Genomic DNA, 14,499 nt, shown 5'->3' with positions numbered 1-14,499 from the left:
GCTGTGTACCTAGGAGAAGAATTGCTGCATCATTTGGTAAGTCATGTTCTTTTAGAAAATTGCCGAAGTGTCTTCAGCAGTGCTGCACCGTTTTATACAAAAATGTGTAAGGTTCCAGTTTCCCTGTATTTACCAATACTTTTTATCCCGCCCCTCCTTTTTCCTTTTTTCTTTTAGATTTTTATTTATTTATTTGAAAGAGAGAGAACACTCAGTCAGGGCAAGGAGCAGAAGGAGAAGCAAACTCCCCACTGATCAGGGAGCCCGAAGCAGGGCTCAAACCCAGGACCCTTGAGATCACAGTCTGCGCCAAAGTTAGATACTAACTGACTAACCCACCCAGGCATTCTTTAACCCTTTGGGGGGGGGGCTGGGGTGTTTTGTTTTGTTTTCAGATTTATTTATTTGAGAGAGAGAGCAAGTGGGGGGAGGCACAGGGAGAGAAGGAGAGAAGCGGAATCCCTGCAGAGCACAAAGCGGGCATGACCCTGAGATTCTGACCTGAGCCAGAATTAAGAGCTGGTTGCTTAACGAACTGAACCACCCAAGCCCTGGGGCCTGAGTATCAACATTGGGCTATTTTGTGTTACTTTCCACACACTTCTCAGTGTTCTCCTATTAGAAAATCATAAGCAATAATAAAATCATGACCGTGTTGTTATCACTATTAAGTGTCAGCTAAGTTTCAGATACTGTACTGAGCTCCTTCTGTGCATTCTTTTATTTAATACTCATAACAGCCCAATGAGGTGGGTACTATAATCTTTCCCATTTCACACATGATGAAACAGAGGTCAAGAAACCTGCCAAAACCACAGAATTGCCCCCCAATACACTTAGTCTTCTTCTTATTTCCCAAATATGCTGGGTCCACTATGTCCAGAATATTCTTTCCCAGATCTTCACCTAGAGGGTTTCTGTAATGTTCAGATTTGGGCTAGAATGTCACCTCTTCACAGAAGTCTTCCCTCCTCACCCTATCCAAAGTAGCGTTGTAGGTATTACCTGTATACAGTAGGTGCTTAATAAATATCCACTGAATAAGTGAAGGCACCCCAAGGATATTCCCAGCCCCCCGAGTTTGCTTCCCCCATTCCCAGAGGCCAGGATAGCTTGCCTGCATAGCAAGTCCTTCCCCCCAGTGGTACCTCCTTCTCTGAGCACGTATAAAACTGGCAGCCCTCATGCATCAAGTGGTTCCAGGCCCTTCAACCCTGAAATAGTCCTTCCCTTCACTCCCAAGCGACCAGCTGATGTCTCCTTGTGCACATTCCACAACAAGTCTCCCTTAGTCTCTCTCCTCCATCATGCTAGAAGTGCTGGAAAGGGACCAGTGACATGCAGTTCTACCCTCAAGGAGCTTTCTCTACTTGGAGGCAGAACAGATGTGTGAACAAGCAAATACAACACAGTGGGAAAACTGCAGAACAGAAGCGCTGCTTTGGACTAGGTAGTATTTTCCCAAGGTAGAAACGAGATCTCAGAGGTTACATAACGTGCATGGAGCCAGGATTTGAAACCAGCAGCACCCTATGTATTTTATTTTATTATTATTTTTAAAAAGATGTTATTTATTTATTTGGCAGAGAGAGACACAGTGAGAGAGGAAACACAAGCAGGGCGAGTGGGAGAGGGAGAAGCTGGCTTCCCACCGAGCAGGAAGCCCAATGTGGGGCCCGATCTCAGGACCCTGGGATCATGACCTGAGCCGAAGGCAGATGCCCAATGACTGCGCCACCCGGGCACCCCTACCCTATGTATTTTAAAACATGTTGATGGTGATGGTAATCAAAAATAAGGAGATTCAGGGCGCCTGGGTGGCTCAGTTAGTTAAGCGTCTTGACTCTCAATTTCGGCTCAGGCAATGATCTCAGGGTCAGAGGATCCAGCCCTGCATCAGACACCGTGCTGAGCATGGAGCCTGCTTAAGATTCTCTCTCCTCCTTTCCATCTGTCCCCTTCCCCACCCCCTGCTCATGCTCTCTCTCTCAAAAATAAAATAAAATAAAGAGATGCAAATGCAAGGCTTGCGGGAGGCTGAGTAGAGCCAATGTAGGCAAGAAGTATGCGGCTTTGAGCAAATGAAAGTTCACTGTCAACATGTTTTAAAATACCTAGGGTGCTGCTGTTTTCAAATCCTGGCTCCATGCACTAGCTAGGTGAACTTGGCAAATTATGTAATCTCTGGGACCTCGTTTCTACCTTGGGAAAATAATACCTAGTCCAGAGCAGTGCTGTGAGGATTAAATGAGATAACATTTCATAATGTACCCATTTAATCAGTGATACTTTTAAATTACTGCTGATAAACATTTTAATTTGTTTTTTATGTGACTCTACCCCCAAAGTGGAGCTCAAACTCATGACCCGGAGATCAAGAGTTGCATGGTCTACCAACTGAGCCAGCCAGCTGCTCCAATAAATACTTTTTTAAAAGATTTATTTATTTATTTATTTGACAGAGTTCACAAGTAGGCAGAGAGACAGGCAGAGAGAGAGGAGGAAGCAGACTCCCCGCTGAGCAGAGAGCCCGATGCGGGGCTCGATCCCAGGACCCCGGGACCATGACCCAAGCCGAAGGCAGAGGCTTAACCCACTGAGCCCCCCAAGTGTCCCCCCAATAAACATTTTAAATACAGGGGAAAAGGCTTTTAGCATGGGGGCACCTAGATGGGTCAGTTGGTTAAGCGTCTGCCTTTCGCTTGGCTCTTGAACCCGGGGTCTTGGGATCGACCATATGGGGCTCCCTGCCCAGTGGGGATTCTGCTTCTCTCTGCCCCTCTGCTCCTCTCCCTGCTCATGCTCTCTCTCTCTCCAAAAAATAAATAAAATCTTTTAAAAAATCCTTTTAGTACAAAGTTGTTCGTGAAGTGCTGTTGATCGCAGGAAAAATTTTGAAGTGAGCAAAATCTTCTTGATGGAAGATTCTGTGACCATTAACTTGAGAGTATGTATTGTAGAGTCATAGATAAGGGACAAAATGCTGTATATGGTGTCATCTTGGCTATGTAACTACATCCCTAAAGTCCCTGGGCCTCTCCAGCCTGTGGGTTTACATGAGGCTACATTCACCTTTTATTCAAATTTCTCCGCCTCAGTGCCCCCACCTGCTCCTGCAGACCTCTGCAAAGGCCCTAGGGGCCCTAGGGAGTAGCTAGAACATATTTGCTCCTTGTCCCACCACTGCAGTATTCAAAATGTAGGTTCTTGGTAGGCATTGCTACTCTTTTTCCAGGTCTTTGCCCCTGCCAGCCTCACAAGGACACCTTCCTCTAGGGGGCGAACTATCTGGTTTGCCTGCACCTGAGACGTTCCCTGGAGTGCCAGTCTTTTAGTGCCCAAACTGGGAAAGTCCTTACAACTGGGATAGATTGGCCACCCTAGCTCACTGGGCAGGGGACTTCAAAAGTCTTTAGGTCCCCAAATGGGGTTTGTTTTCTCATCAGGATCCAGGCTCTGTTCCCCGCAAGATAAAGACAGATGGATTGCAGAGAATGGGGTGAGCAGAATATTCAGGCTTGAATTCAGGGGACTTTTATCCCTGGTCCCAGGGAAGTGAGACAACTAATCAAAAGGTTGCTTCAGGGGCGCCTGGGTGGCTCAGTGGGTTAAGCCACTGCCTTCGGCTCAGGTCATGATCCTGGGATCAAGCCCCACATCGAGCTCTACGCTCAGCAGGGAGCCTGCTTCCCTCTCTCGCTCTGCCTTCTGATCTGCCTACCTGTGGTCTCTCTCTCACTCTGTCAAATAAATAAAGAAGAATCTTAAAAAAAAAAAAAAAAGTTGCTTGAGAAACAAATGATCAGAGTGCAGGTCTGGACAAGAAATGCTGGTCTAGGGAACATGAACTCATGGTGGCAGCTGAGGTCACGGGAGGGACTAGAGGATCCAGGAGATTTGTTAAGTAGGACAAAAGCTTGAAAATCACGACATCTGAGCCAATAAGTAGAGGGACACAGTCCACGAAAGAAATGAGGCAAGTGGCTAAAGAGAGAGGAAGAAAAGTAGGATTCGAGGTTACCAGCTTTGGGGCGCAGTTTCCACCATCAGTCCTTGGTTTCCATTTGACTGTGTCTTCCCCCCGAGCCAGGGTGAGTACTCTCTGATCTTTCCCTAGACTTCTCTTCCTTTTCTTCCAGTTCCTGAAGTGGAAGTGATTCCCCAAATTCCATATGAGGTACTCTTTTCTCTCTGCACTCTCTTCCATGACAGTTTTCTCCTTTTTTTTTTTTTTTTTTTTTTTTTTTGTGAGGTTTATTTATTTGTTTTAGAGAGAGAGCGAGAGAGCACAAGTGAGCTGGGGGAGGGCAGAGGGAGAGCGAGAATCCTGAAGCTGATTGTGTGCTGACTCAGGGCTCGATCCCAGCACCCTAAGATCATAACCCAAGCCAGAACCAAGAGTCAGCCACTTAATCGACTGCGCCACTCGGGTACCGCTCCTTCCACAACAGTATAATTCGTCCACGTAGTACCCACTTTCCTCTCAAAGAGGCTGGTTCTCAGATTGTTCCTCTAGCATCAATTTCTCCAGAGCTTGTCCACATTTCAAACTGTCTTCTGGACATTTCCACTTCGTTTCCCCACCAACAAGCTGAATTCAGCCTGCCCAAGAGGAAACAGGGCGGGATCATAATCATAGACATGAGCCTTGGAAGGAACCAGAGAGGTGACTTAATCTAGACCTGCCAAACCAGAGAGCCTGGCATGCACTAGTGCACAGTGAATGAGATCTGGGTGGGTGCCGACGGTCAGCCTCCCAGCCCTCAGAGTGGCTGGGGACTCTGGCCCTTTTACGTCTGTCCACTAAGGCCTCCTCCTCTGATGGCCCTATGAGAGTGGGGTCTGATAGTAAGCGGAAGGCCGCCATTGGCAGTTGGCTCCAGGGCACGTCACTGCCTGTGTAGAGATGCTGGTGGACTTTGTGTCCCAGGTGGCCAAGGGACAAGAGGAGCAATCAAGTGGAGAGGGAGAGATGAGTGAGTGTGTGTGTGTTTGGATGGGGGTTGGGGGGTGGGGGGGGGTTCTGGTGCAGGCTGCTCAGAAACTCAGTCTTTGCATATTTAATATTAGAAAATTTTGTCTGTGACTGGTGTGCCACAAATGATGTCTAAGAACTGAGGTGACCATTGTATTTAAAAAATATTTTTTTGTATTTTTAAAATTTTTAAAAATTAGCTAATTTATTTGACACAGAGAGAGAGCACATGCAGGCAGAGAAAGAGGAAGAAGCAGTCTCCTCAATGAGCAGAGAGCCCTAGGCGGGGCTCAATCCTCAGACCCTGAGTCCATGGCCTGAGCCAAGGGCAGACACTTAACCCCTGAGCCACCCAGGCACTACTGATTTGGCCCTTCTAAACACGCCATGTGTTCTGCAAATTAGAGCCTCATCGTTATTTTGAATGACGAGCTATAAAAATGTTTGATTGGATCTAAAAATCCACAAGAAATGTTTTAAGCACATTTGTCAATGAAAGAAAAAGAAGAGCTTTAAATATAACTTAAATATAATCTCTACTGTTGTAAATGTTCCAGTGGTTATAAAAGTCCTTTCAAAAAAAAATTTTTTTTTATCACCTACGACTGCAAACAGTTTCTTGTCATTTAAAGAGATCGCTGCTAAAGAGTCTGGATCAGGAATTGCACGAGCTATTTAAGACACAAAGCTGAGGATATAAAATTGGGTATTCAAGTTCAAGTTTCTCATTCAGTAAAAAAGAGCTGGGGTGCCTGGGTGGCTCAGTCAGTTAACAGCTGCCTTTGGCTCAGGTCATGATCCCAGGGTCCTGGCATGGAACCCCGAGTCAGGGTCCCTGCTCAGCGGGAGCCTGCTTCTCCCTCCTCCACACCCGCCTCCCCCACCGCCGACTTGTGCTCTATCTCCTGCTAACTCTCTCTCTCTCTCAAGTAAATATCTTATTTATTTATTTGAGAGAGAGAGAATGAGATCCAAGCAGGTTTCTCAGGGTAACAGGCAGAGGGAGAGGGAGAAGCAGGCTCCCTGCTCAGCAGGGAACCTGATAGAGGACTTGATCCCAGAACGCTGGGATCATGACCTGAGCCAAAGGCAGATGCTTAACTGACTGAGCCACCCACCCAGGTGCTCCTCTCTCTTTTTTTTTTTTAAGTCATGGTAATTTTCTTTTTTCAATTTTAGAGTCAGGAAAGTTATTTGAGAGAGAGAGAGAGAGAAAACATTAGCATGCATGCAAGTGGTGGGGGGAGTGTCAGAGGGAGAGAGGGAATCCTAAGTAGGTTCCACACCCAGCAAGGACCCTGACATGGCTGGATCTCACGACTTTGAGATCATGACCTGAGCCGAAATCAAGTCATACAGTTAACGAACTAAGCCATCCACATACCCCTACCCTCTAATTTCCATTAGATGCTATAATTTCAAAAGTGTGGAAAGTATAGCTCAGTCCCCAGCCCCCTTCATTTATTTGTAAGGAACCTCGGGATCTTTCAGGGTCAAGGTCACAGAGCTGATCACTTCCTTCCTAACCCAGCTCCCGGGCTGGCTTTCTTAGTTTTCTCTGCGGGTCTGTGACCCTTTACTCTCTGAGTCACTCAAGTTCAAGTCAACTCATGTTGACTTCTTTCTCTGTATGTCATTTGTCACCCAACCCCTGTCCCCTCCCAGGGTGGAGGAACCCTCCACATGATGGGAGTAAAACCCAGGTCCTCCCATCCTGGCCTTCCTGGCGGCTAGGACTCTGCACTCAGGCTCCAACACCTCAGCCTTGGAACCGGAAGCTAGCAAAGCGATGGAGCCGTGCCCAGCTCCTCGCGTTGGTGTGTTACCAGGACAAGCTGGGCCTTGTGCCAGGCAGTGACAGCCGTGCTGTCTTCACGGGTTTAGGAGCTTGATTTTGTAGCACTTTCTGGCTGCAGAATCAGAGGCTGATTCTGGGGCACTCCCAAAGATTCCGTGCGCTTAAAGCAGGCAAAGTTGGTTTCTGTTGCTTACAACCAAGAACCCAACTGCTAAAGAAGTCGGAACCAGGCTGGTTAAAGGCTGTAGATTCTCAGGGAAATGGGGTAATGGTGGTTGTGACTGTATAGTCTTTTGAGGTGGATGGCAGAGAAAAATGCATCTAATACTGAGGGTGGAGATTGGGAAACGCCACGGCAACTAGTGGCAAAATAATTCAACCAGATACGTGTCACCTGGAAGGAAAGGCAAGTCTTCTGAAGAGTGAATGGCTGTAGCCATAGAACATATAAAGGATGTGAGAAATTTGACTGTGGGGTGTGGTGCTTCTTCCAACAGTGCCGGATCCTTGGCAGCTCTCTTAGATTTACAAGACTACATATATGCAAATATATACCACATTTGTATATATGCTGCTTTAACGCATTTTCCAAATGACCCGAAAGCTTGCTAACATTGAGCAACAGCACAGAGCAGGCAAAGGTTCCTGAGCAGGTCCAGGCTCCAGTGCAAGGATTTCTGCTAAATGGTCCCCATGCCCCAGGGGACCTGGTGGGGCTTGTGTGCACAGCCACCGCTGGGATGCTGAACAGAGCCCGTGGCAAGTCCCCAAGAGAACATCCCCACATTGTGTTTACAGGTTTGGAGCAAAGCTTTGCTCTCTTTGGTGAACAACTCTTCTCTTTTTTCGAAACTGTTCTTAAATTTCTCCCAGACCCTGGCAAGATTGAGAGCCTGGCCGTGGAGTATCAGTGACCACATGACCTTATCATGTGGTCACTGGTACTCATGTAGCTTATCATCAGTGAGTATCTGTCCTGCTTGGCCATAAAGGGCCCAGTCAATGCCTGGTTCCTCAAGAGGGCATGGAATATATAAGAGCAGGCCTGAGCATTTCTTGGAGAAGACACAGCCACGCAACTCCTGGTATGTTTCCTTGCATTTCGCTACCATCCCTCCCTTAGTTCACAGCCCGGGCCTTCTGGAAAGCTCCCATGACCAGGTGACTAAAGAGGACATTTGAGCTTGGTTTACAAATGGTATCAGCAAGGAGGGGCTATTATAGTTGCACTTACAAATGATCTTGAAAGGACAATGGCAAGAGGAAATCTCCCAGTAGGTAGTTTTGAGTTGTATTCTTAGGGTTCTCTTTGCCTCGAGAAAGACTCTATTACCAGTTCATGGGCCAAGTGGTCAGGGACTTTGACTGGTGACAAGGTTTGGGAGAGAGGACATAGATGAACCTCTCAGAGCAGACCAAGAAAGTAAGACTATTTGTGTTCTATACGAGTACTTACCAAAATGCCCCCTCTGTGAAAGAAGATTTAAGTTACAGAAGAAGCCCTACCTTGTGAATGTAGGTCAAGCTCCTTCCCTAGTCAGTGCCTGTTTAATTTGGGATCATATGCTCAGCATGGGCTTCTCTAAGGAGAGGCTGACCTGGCTATTGCTGGGTGCCCATTTTGGAAGGAATCATTATAATGGATTCTATCTACCGTGGTGGATACAGTGAGTCAATCTCCTTGGGAAGAGGTTTATACTGAATTTGGATTTTCTTTTTTCTTTTTAAGATTTTATTCATTCATCTGAGAGACACAGAGAGAGAGAGAGAGAGATCCCAAACAAGGGGAGAGGCAGAGGGAGAAGGAGAAGCAGACTCCCCACTGAGCTGAGGAGCTCAGACGTGGGATTTGATACCAGGACCTGGAGATCATGACCTGAGCCAAAGGTAGACACCCAACCATCTGAGTCACCCAGGCGCCCAAATTTGTATTTCTTTTTCCCAACAGGGATGCTTTTACCATCACCATCCTCCTACGTGGCATTAATGAAGACCTTATTTGACATCACAGTATCTTCTTTTTTAAAGATTTTATTTATTTATTTGAGGGACAGAGAAAGAGAGGATGAGCGTGGGGGAGGGGCAGAAGCAGAGGAAGATGTAGACTCCATGCTGAGTGCAGAGCCTGACTTGGGGCTCTATCTCAGGACCCTGAGGTCGGGACCTGAGCCCAAGTCAGACACTTAGCCGACTGAGGCACCCAGGTGCCGCTCACCATCACAGTATCTTATACACACATTATGGCACCGTCTTAGTCAATTTGGAACAGATTACCATAGCCTGGGTAGCTCTTAAACAACAGAAATTTATTTCTCATAGTTCTGGAACCTGGAAGTCTAGGATCAGGTGCCAGCATATTAGGCAGTGAGAGACCTCTTTTGGGTTGGAGGCTTTTGACTTCTCATTATATCCTCACATGGTGGGGAGCAAAAAGGGAAAGCACGCTCTCTCATGACTTTATAAGGCACTAATCCTACCCTTGAGAGCTTCACCCTCATGACCTTGTCTAATCCTAATTACCTCCCAAAGACTCCACCTCCTGATATCACATTAGGACATAGGGTTTCAACATATGAATTTCCTGGGTATGCAAACACTGGGTCCATAACAGCATCTGATTAAGGAACTAACTTTACAGTGAAAGGAGTAAAGAAACTGGCAGTCCTATCAGATTCACTATCCCTATTGTGGACCCCAACAACTGGAAGCAGCTGGCTTTGTAGCAGAATGGTCCATGGAAGCTACTGGACCAGCTGGAAGACAACAGCTTGAGAGCTTGGATTCCATTTATACTTGGATCCAGCGATTCTGGAGGTGTCTGTATCTTTCTCATGAGTTCCTTTTCTGTTTAAATGAGCCGGAGTCAGTTTCTGTTGCTTGCAACTAAAAACTCCAAGTAATACAAAGATACCTGTCTTGGCTGTCCGGCTAGCTCAGCTGGTAAACCATGTGACTCTTCATCTTAGGGTTGTGAGTTCAAGCCCCACATTGGGCACAGAGCCTACATCGAAAAAACAAACACCTCTCTTTGTGCCATCTATTGTATTTTTTAAAAAGATTTTATTTATGTATTTGACAGAGAAAGAGACAGTGAGGGGGGAACACAAATGGGGAGTGGGAGAGGGAGAAGCAGGCTTTCCGCTGAGCAGAGAGCCGGATACGGAGCCGGATACAGAGCAGGACCCTGGGATTATGACTAACCGGAGGCAGACGCCCAATGATCAAGACACCCAGGCCCCCCCTTTTTGTTCTTAATAAAATAATAAAATTTTAATTTTTATTAGCTTTTATTAAATTTTAATTTTAATAAAATTAATGCATTTATAAAACCTCCCTAAAATGTCATCCTCTACTACTAGCTTGGAAAGTCCAGAGGCTGTCACCAGTATCTTATCTGTTTTTTATTTTATTTTATTTTATTTTTTAAAGATTTTATTTATTTGAGAGAGACAGAGATGGCGACAGAGAGCACAAGCCAGGAGGAGAGGGAGAAGCAGGCTCCCCGCTGAGCAGAGAGCCCAAGGTGGGGCTCCATTCCAGGACTCTGGGATCATGACCCCAGACGAAGGCAGACACTTAACCAACTGAGACACCCAGGTGCCCTGTGCTTTTATTTAAAAAAATGTTTTTAAAGGATTTTATTTATTTATTTATTTTTTCTGTAAAGATTTTATTTTTAAGCAATCTCTACACCCAACATGGGGCTGGAACTCACAACCCAGAGATCAGGAGTGGCTTTTCCCAGCCGTCAGGGGCCCTGGAACACCGTGCTGTAAATACTGCAGGATACAGGTTGCAAACTTGTAGAATCTGGGCTGTAACTGAACTGGATTTATTTTGGCCCATTTGAAGTTTTGTTTGTTTTTAAATTGACATGGTTGCCATATAGAAACCAAGAGATTTCTAGTGAAATGCACATTTCCACCTTCTCTTGAAGAATTTGAAGATCTAGCTATTTTACACCCATATTCCCACAACTGCCCTCCCTAAGCAAAACACAGGCCCTTCAGTCTTTGCCATGCCCACTTTATTTACTTTTCTTACAGACATGGTCCTTGAAGGCATGCATATTTGTCACTCTTGATACAATCGGATTATACGGAGATTACTTGGCAATTAACACTTGTATTTTCATTTCACTTGGGTTCTCTCCTTTTTTTTTTTTTTTTTTAAGATTTATTTATTTATTTGACAGACAGAGATCACAAGTAGGCAGAGAGAGAGGAGGAAGCAGGCTCCCGGCTGAATGGAGAGCCCAATGTGGGCTCCATCCCAGGACCCTGGGACCACGACCCCAGCGGAAGGCAGAGGCTTTAACCCACTGAGCCACCCAGGCGCCCCGGGTTCTCTCATTCTAACTAGATTGTTAATAAGCCACTTGGTGTACAGACTCCTGCTTACTGTCTTTCTTTAAATCGCTTTTTAGTTGTCACATATTCGATAAATATTCATGCGTTTATAAAACTTTTCTCAAATCTCGAGCTGACCTTGACTCCTGTGAGCCGAATAACTGATTTGGTCTGGCGGTGCCTGACATTTTATCATCATGATTCGTTCCCTGGGCTGCACTGAGACCCGGTGACTTGTCAGGTAAAGAAATTAAAATTGTTTCCCCATAAGATAACACGAACACACAACATTTCGAAGTAGGTTTTAGAGAGTCATCTTTCTACTACTTATGAGAAACTGGGAAAAAGTTCTTGCTGGGGTGGTCGAGTTTCTGGCTGGGTCACTGGGAAAGGTGGAGGAGGACTGGAATGTAGGTGCGTTCTGGAGTTTATCTGAGGCTTTTCGTATGGGGGATTTTATCCAAGGAGTCTCAGAGTGACTTTCCCTCGGGGTCTGGCAGCCCAGAGTGTAGATCCTGGCACAGCCCCCCGAGCAGTTGTCTTTGGGATCGATTTCAGGACTCTCTAGAACCAAGCCTTCGGAGTTTCACGTTTCTGGGAGCTCGTCTCCCCGACCCTAGTTAATTTCCCTCCCACGCTGGTGCGGGCGGGCCCCCTCGGCGACATCCTCGGCTCTTTCAGCATCAGTTTCCTCCAAGGGGCAGGGAGGGGGACAAGTAGGGGGCCGCTCCTGCCCTCCTCTCCAAGCCGCGAGGAGGAGACGCGGGAGGTAGGACCTGCCGAGTCGGGGCTTTAGCCGGCGCTCTGCGGAAGCAGCTGGCTCCCCAGGCCTGTGGCCCACCGCACTCGGCGCGCAGAGCGCCCCTCTCCCCAGCGGCGCCAGCGCCCGTGGTCCAGCCGCGCCGCGCGGAGGCGCCCCGGGCTCCCCGCCCCCGACCCGGCGCTCCCGCGCTCCCCCTAGCGGGCGCCGCGCGGCCTCGCTCCGGCCCAGGCTCGTCGGCGGCGCAGCTCACGTGACCGCGCTCCGGGCCTGCGGCCGCTGTCGGTTCCCCCAGTCACCGAGCGAGAGGGAAGAAACAAGATGGCGGCTGAAGGCGATCCGGAGTGGGGCCCCAGCAATTCGGATTGAGCCTTCTCCCTCCACCCGCTTCCGCCGGCCGGGCCCCTCCCGCCCGGCCCCGCGGGCCTCCCCACCCGGCCCCGGCGCCCCCCACCGCCACCCCTCCGCCCGCCCCTCCCCCCTCCGCTTTCCCTTCTCCCCCCCGCCTCGGCTCCGACATGAGGGGCCGGCGGGGCAGGCCGCCCAAGCAGCCCGCGGCTCCCGCTGCGGAGCGCTGCACCCCGGCCCCGCCGCCGCCGCCGCCGCCTCCGCCCACGTCCGGACCCATCGGGGGGCTCCGCTCGCGGCACCGCGGCAGCAGCCGGGGCAGGTGGGCCGCCGCCCAGGCTGAGGTGGCGCCCAAGACGCGGCTGAGCTCGCCCAGGGGGGGCAGCAGTAGCCGGAGGAAGCCGCCGCCGCCGCCGCCGCCGCCGCCGGCCCCCCCCAGCACCAGCGCCCCGGGCCGGGGGGGGCGAGGAGGCGGGGGCGGCAGGACGGGGGGCGGGGGCGGCGGCGGCCACCTGGCCCGGACCACCCCGGCCCGGAGGGCCGTCAACAAAGTGGTGTACGATGACCACGAGAGCGAGGAGGAGGAGGAGGAGGAGGAGGACATGGTCTCCGAGGAGGAGGAGGAGGAGGAGGAGGAGGACGGCGACGCCGAGGAGACCCAAGATTCCGAGGACGACGAGGAGGATGAGATGGAGGAGGACGACGATGATTCCGATTATCCGGAGGAGATGGAAGACGACGACGACGACGCCAGTTACTGCACGGAAAGCAGCTTCAGGAGCCATAGCACCTATAGCAGCACTCCAGGTACCCACCCAGCCCAGTCGCTGCAGACTCCTTCCCCACCTCCTCTGCCCTCCCCCCTTGCTCACTCCCTCTCTGGTCTCCCCCCACCCCCACCTCCCCCCCAGACGGAGGGGAAACGCGACGGCACATCAAGTGGCAAAAAACTAGATTTACCAGAGGAAAGAGGCGCATTGTTCAAAATGGAGATTGCATTGTTGCAGTTTGCAGGCCACACACTCGCTCTCTCTTTCTCTCCCCCCAACCCCCTCTTTTTCCTCTTCAAAATTTGTGCCAGTGCAGTGTCTCCACCGGGCAGGATTGAAACTTTGGCACACGCATATCCATTGCATTCATTTTTCTCCCCTTGTTTTGGTTTGGTTTTTGGGATGAAAGAAGCCTCTTGTTTTGCAAACCTCTTTGCATTTCTAATGTGGTTTCTTTTAGATTTTTATTATATATCTGTTCCTTAAAAGGGAATTGAGGATTTAGACAGATTGTGGCACACAAACACACGCAAAAACATCCTTCTCTTCACACCCCTAGCAGTGTGGTTTTTAAAAATTGTGTTAAGGAAATGGATCAGTTGGGTTAGTCGGAGAGCCTTATCTGGTCCCGTGTGTTTGTTTTTACTCTTGAGTGCTAATGGGCTTGTGCGACAGTTGCTGGTAAATGGCTGATTAAAAACCAAAGTAGAAAATCAAACAAAACCAAAACAAATTTGGTAATTCATTCGATTCCAGATCATTTTGGTAAAATCCAAAGGGGGGGGGGCAAGAAACTGCAGCAACATGCGTCTTAACTAATTCGATCCCTTTGCTTCGCCTGAGAAATGCAGTTTCGTGTCACCTGTTGCAGAAGATGTGTAGTTGATCATGCAGACAGGATTGCTGAAGGTGAACTTTTGGACCAGCTTCTTAGTCACATGGCAGAAGTACATGGGGATTTATTACAAAATGACTTTTTTTCTTGATTCTAAGGATGAAAGTCTTCTCTGGATCTGTAATGAATTTCTCTAGGGTGACTTTTCTCCTATTTTCTCACGGAAAGTTTCTCTAGGCTGGTGCTGAGATGCATTTTTTTTTTTTTTAAACACACAGTTGCTGCTTTTTATTAAATACGTAGTTGCAGATTACTAAATTGTGGGCAAAAAAAGTAACTTGTAGCAATAACCTACAAGATTTTTCCTTTATGTTTTTGTTAATCTGGATTAACTGAATTAGATTCCAGGTGTTTGTTTTTTTTTTTAAGATTTTATTTATTTATTTGACAGAGAAATCACAAGTGGGTAGAGAGGCAGGCCCAGAGAGAGGGGGTAGCCGGATGTGGGGCTCAATCCCAGGACCCTGAGATCTTGACCTGAGCCAAAGGCAGAGGCTTAACCCACTGATGCTATTCAGGCGCCCCTAGATTCCAATTTTAAGAGCATTTACAAAGTGAAGTTTATGAGGAAATAGGATTAAGATGTGTCACTTGTTTTTGATAG

General features: G+C 48.3%; 1 protein-coding gene across 34 annotated transcripts in view; it reads left to right on the top strand.

The window, feature by feature from the left end:
* Nucleotides 1-12,137: 12,137 nt before the first annotated feature.
* The window catches only part of BPTF (bromodomain PHD finger transcription factor), a 159,079-nt gene continuing 156,717 nt past the window's right edge, over nt 12,138-14,499 (top strand). For 12 of the 34 annotated variants that reach the window (XM_082706594.1, XM_082706595.1, XM_082706591.1 and 9 more), the window contains exon 1: nt 12,140-13,037. In XM_082706594.1, coding sequence (XP_082562720.1) covers nt 12,401-13,037 — 637 coding nt within the window. In that variant the 5' untranslated portion in view covers nt 12,140-12,400. Of the gene's footprint in view, nt 13,038-14,499 lie in introns of all 34 variants that reach the window. The other 22 variants (XM_082706613.1, XM_082706607.1, XM_082706614.1 and 19 more) reach the window with 5 other exon arrangements.

This window comes from Mustela nivalis, assembly GCF_964662115.1.
Source record: "Mustela nivalis genome assembly, chromosome: 17".
Lineage (NCBI taxonomy): Eukaryota > Metazoa > Chordata > Mammalia > Carnivora > Mustelidae > Mustela > Mustela nivalis.
The sequence above is the reverse complement of the archived record's forward strand: the minus strand, read 5'-3'. Positions and strand labels throughout refer to the sequence as shown.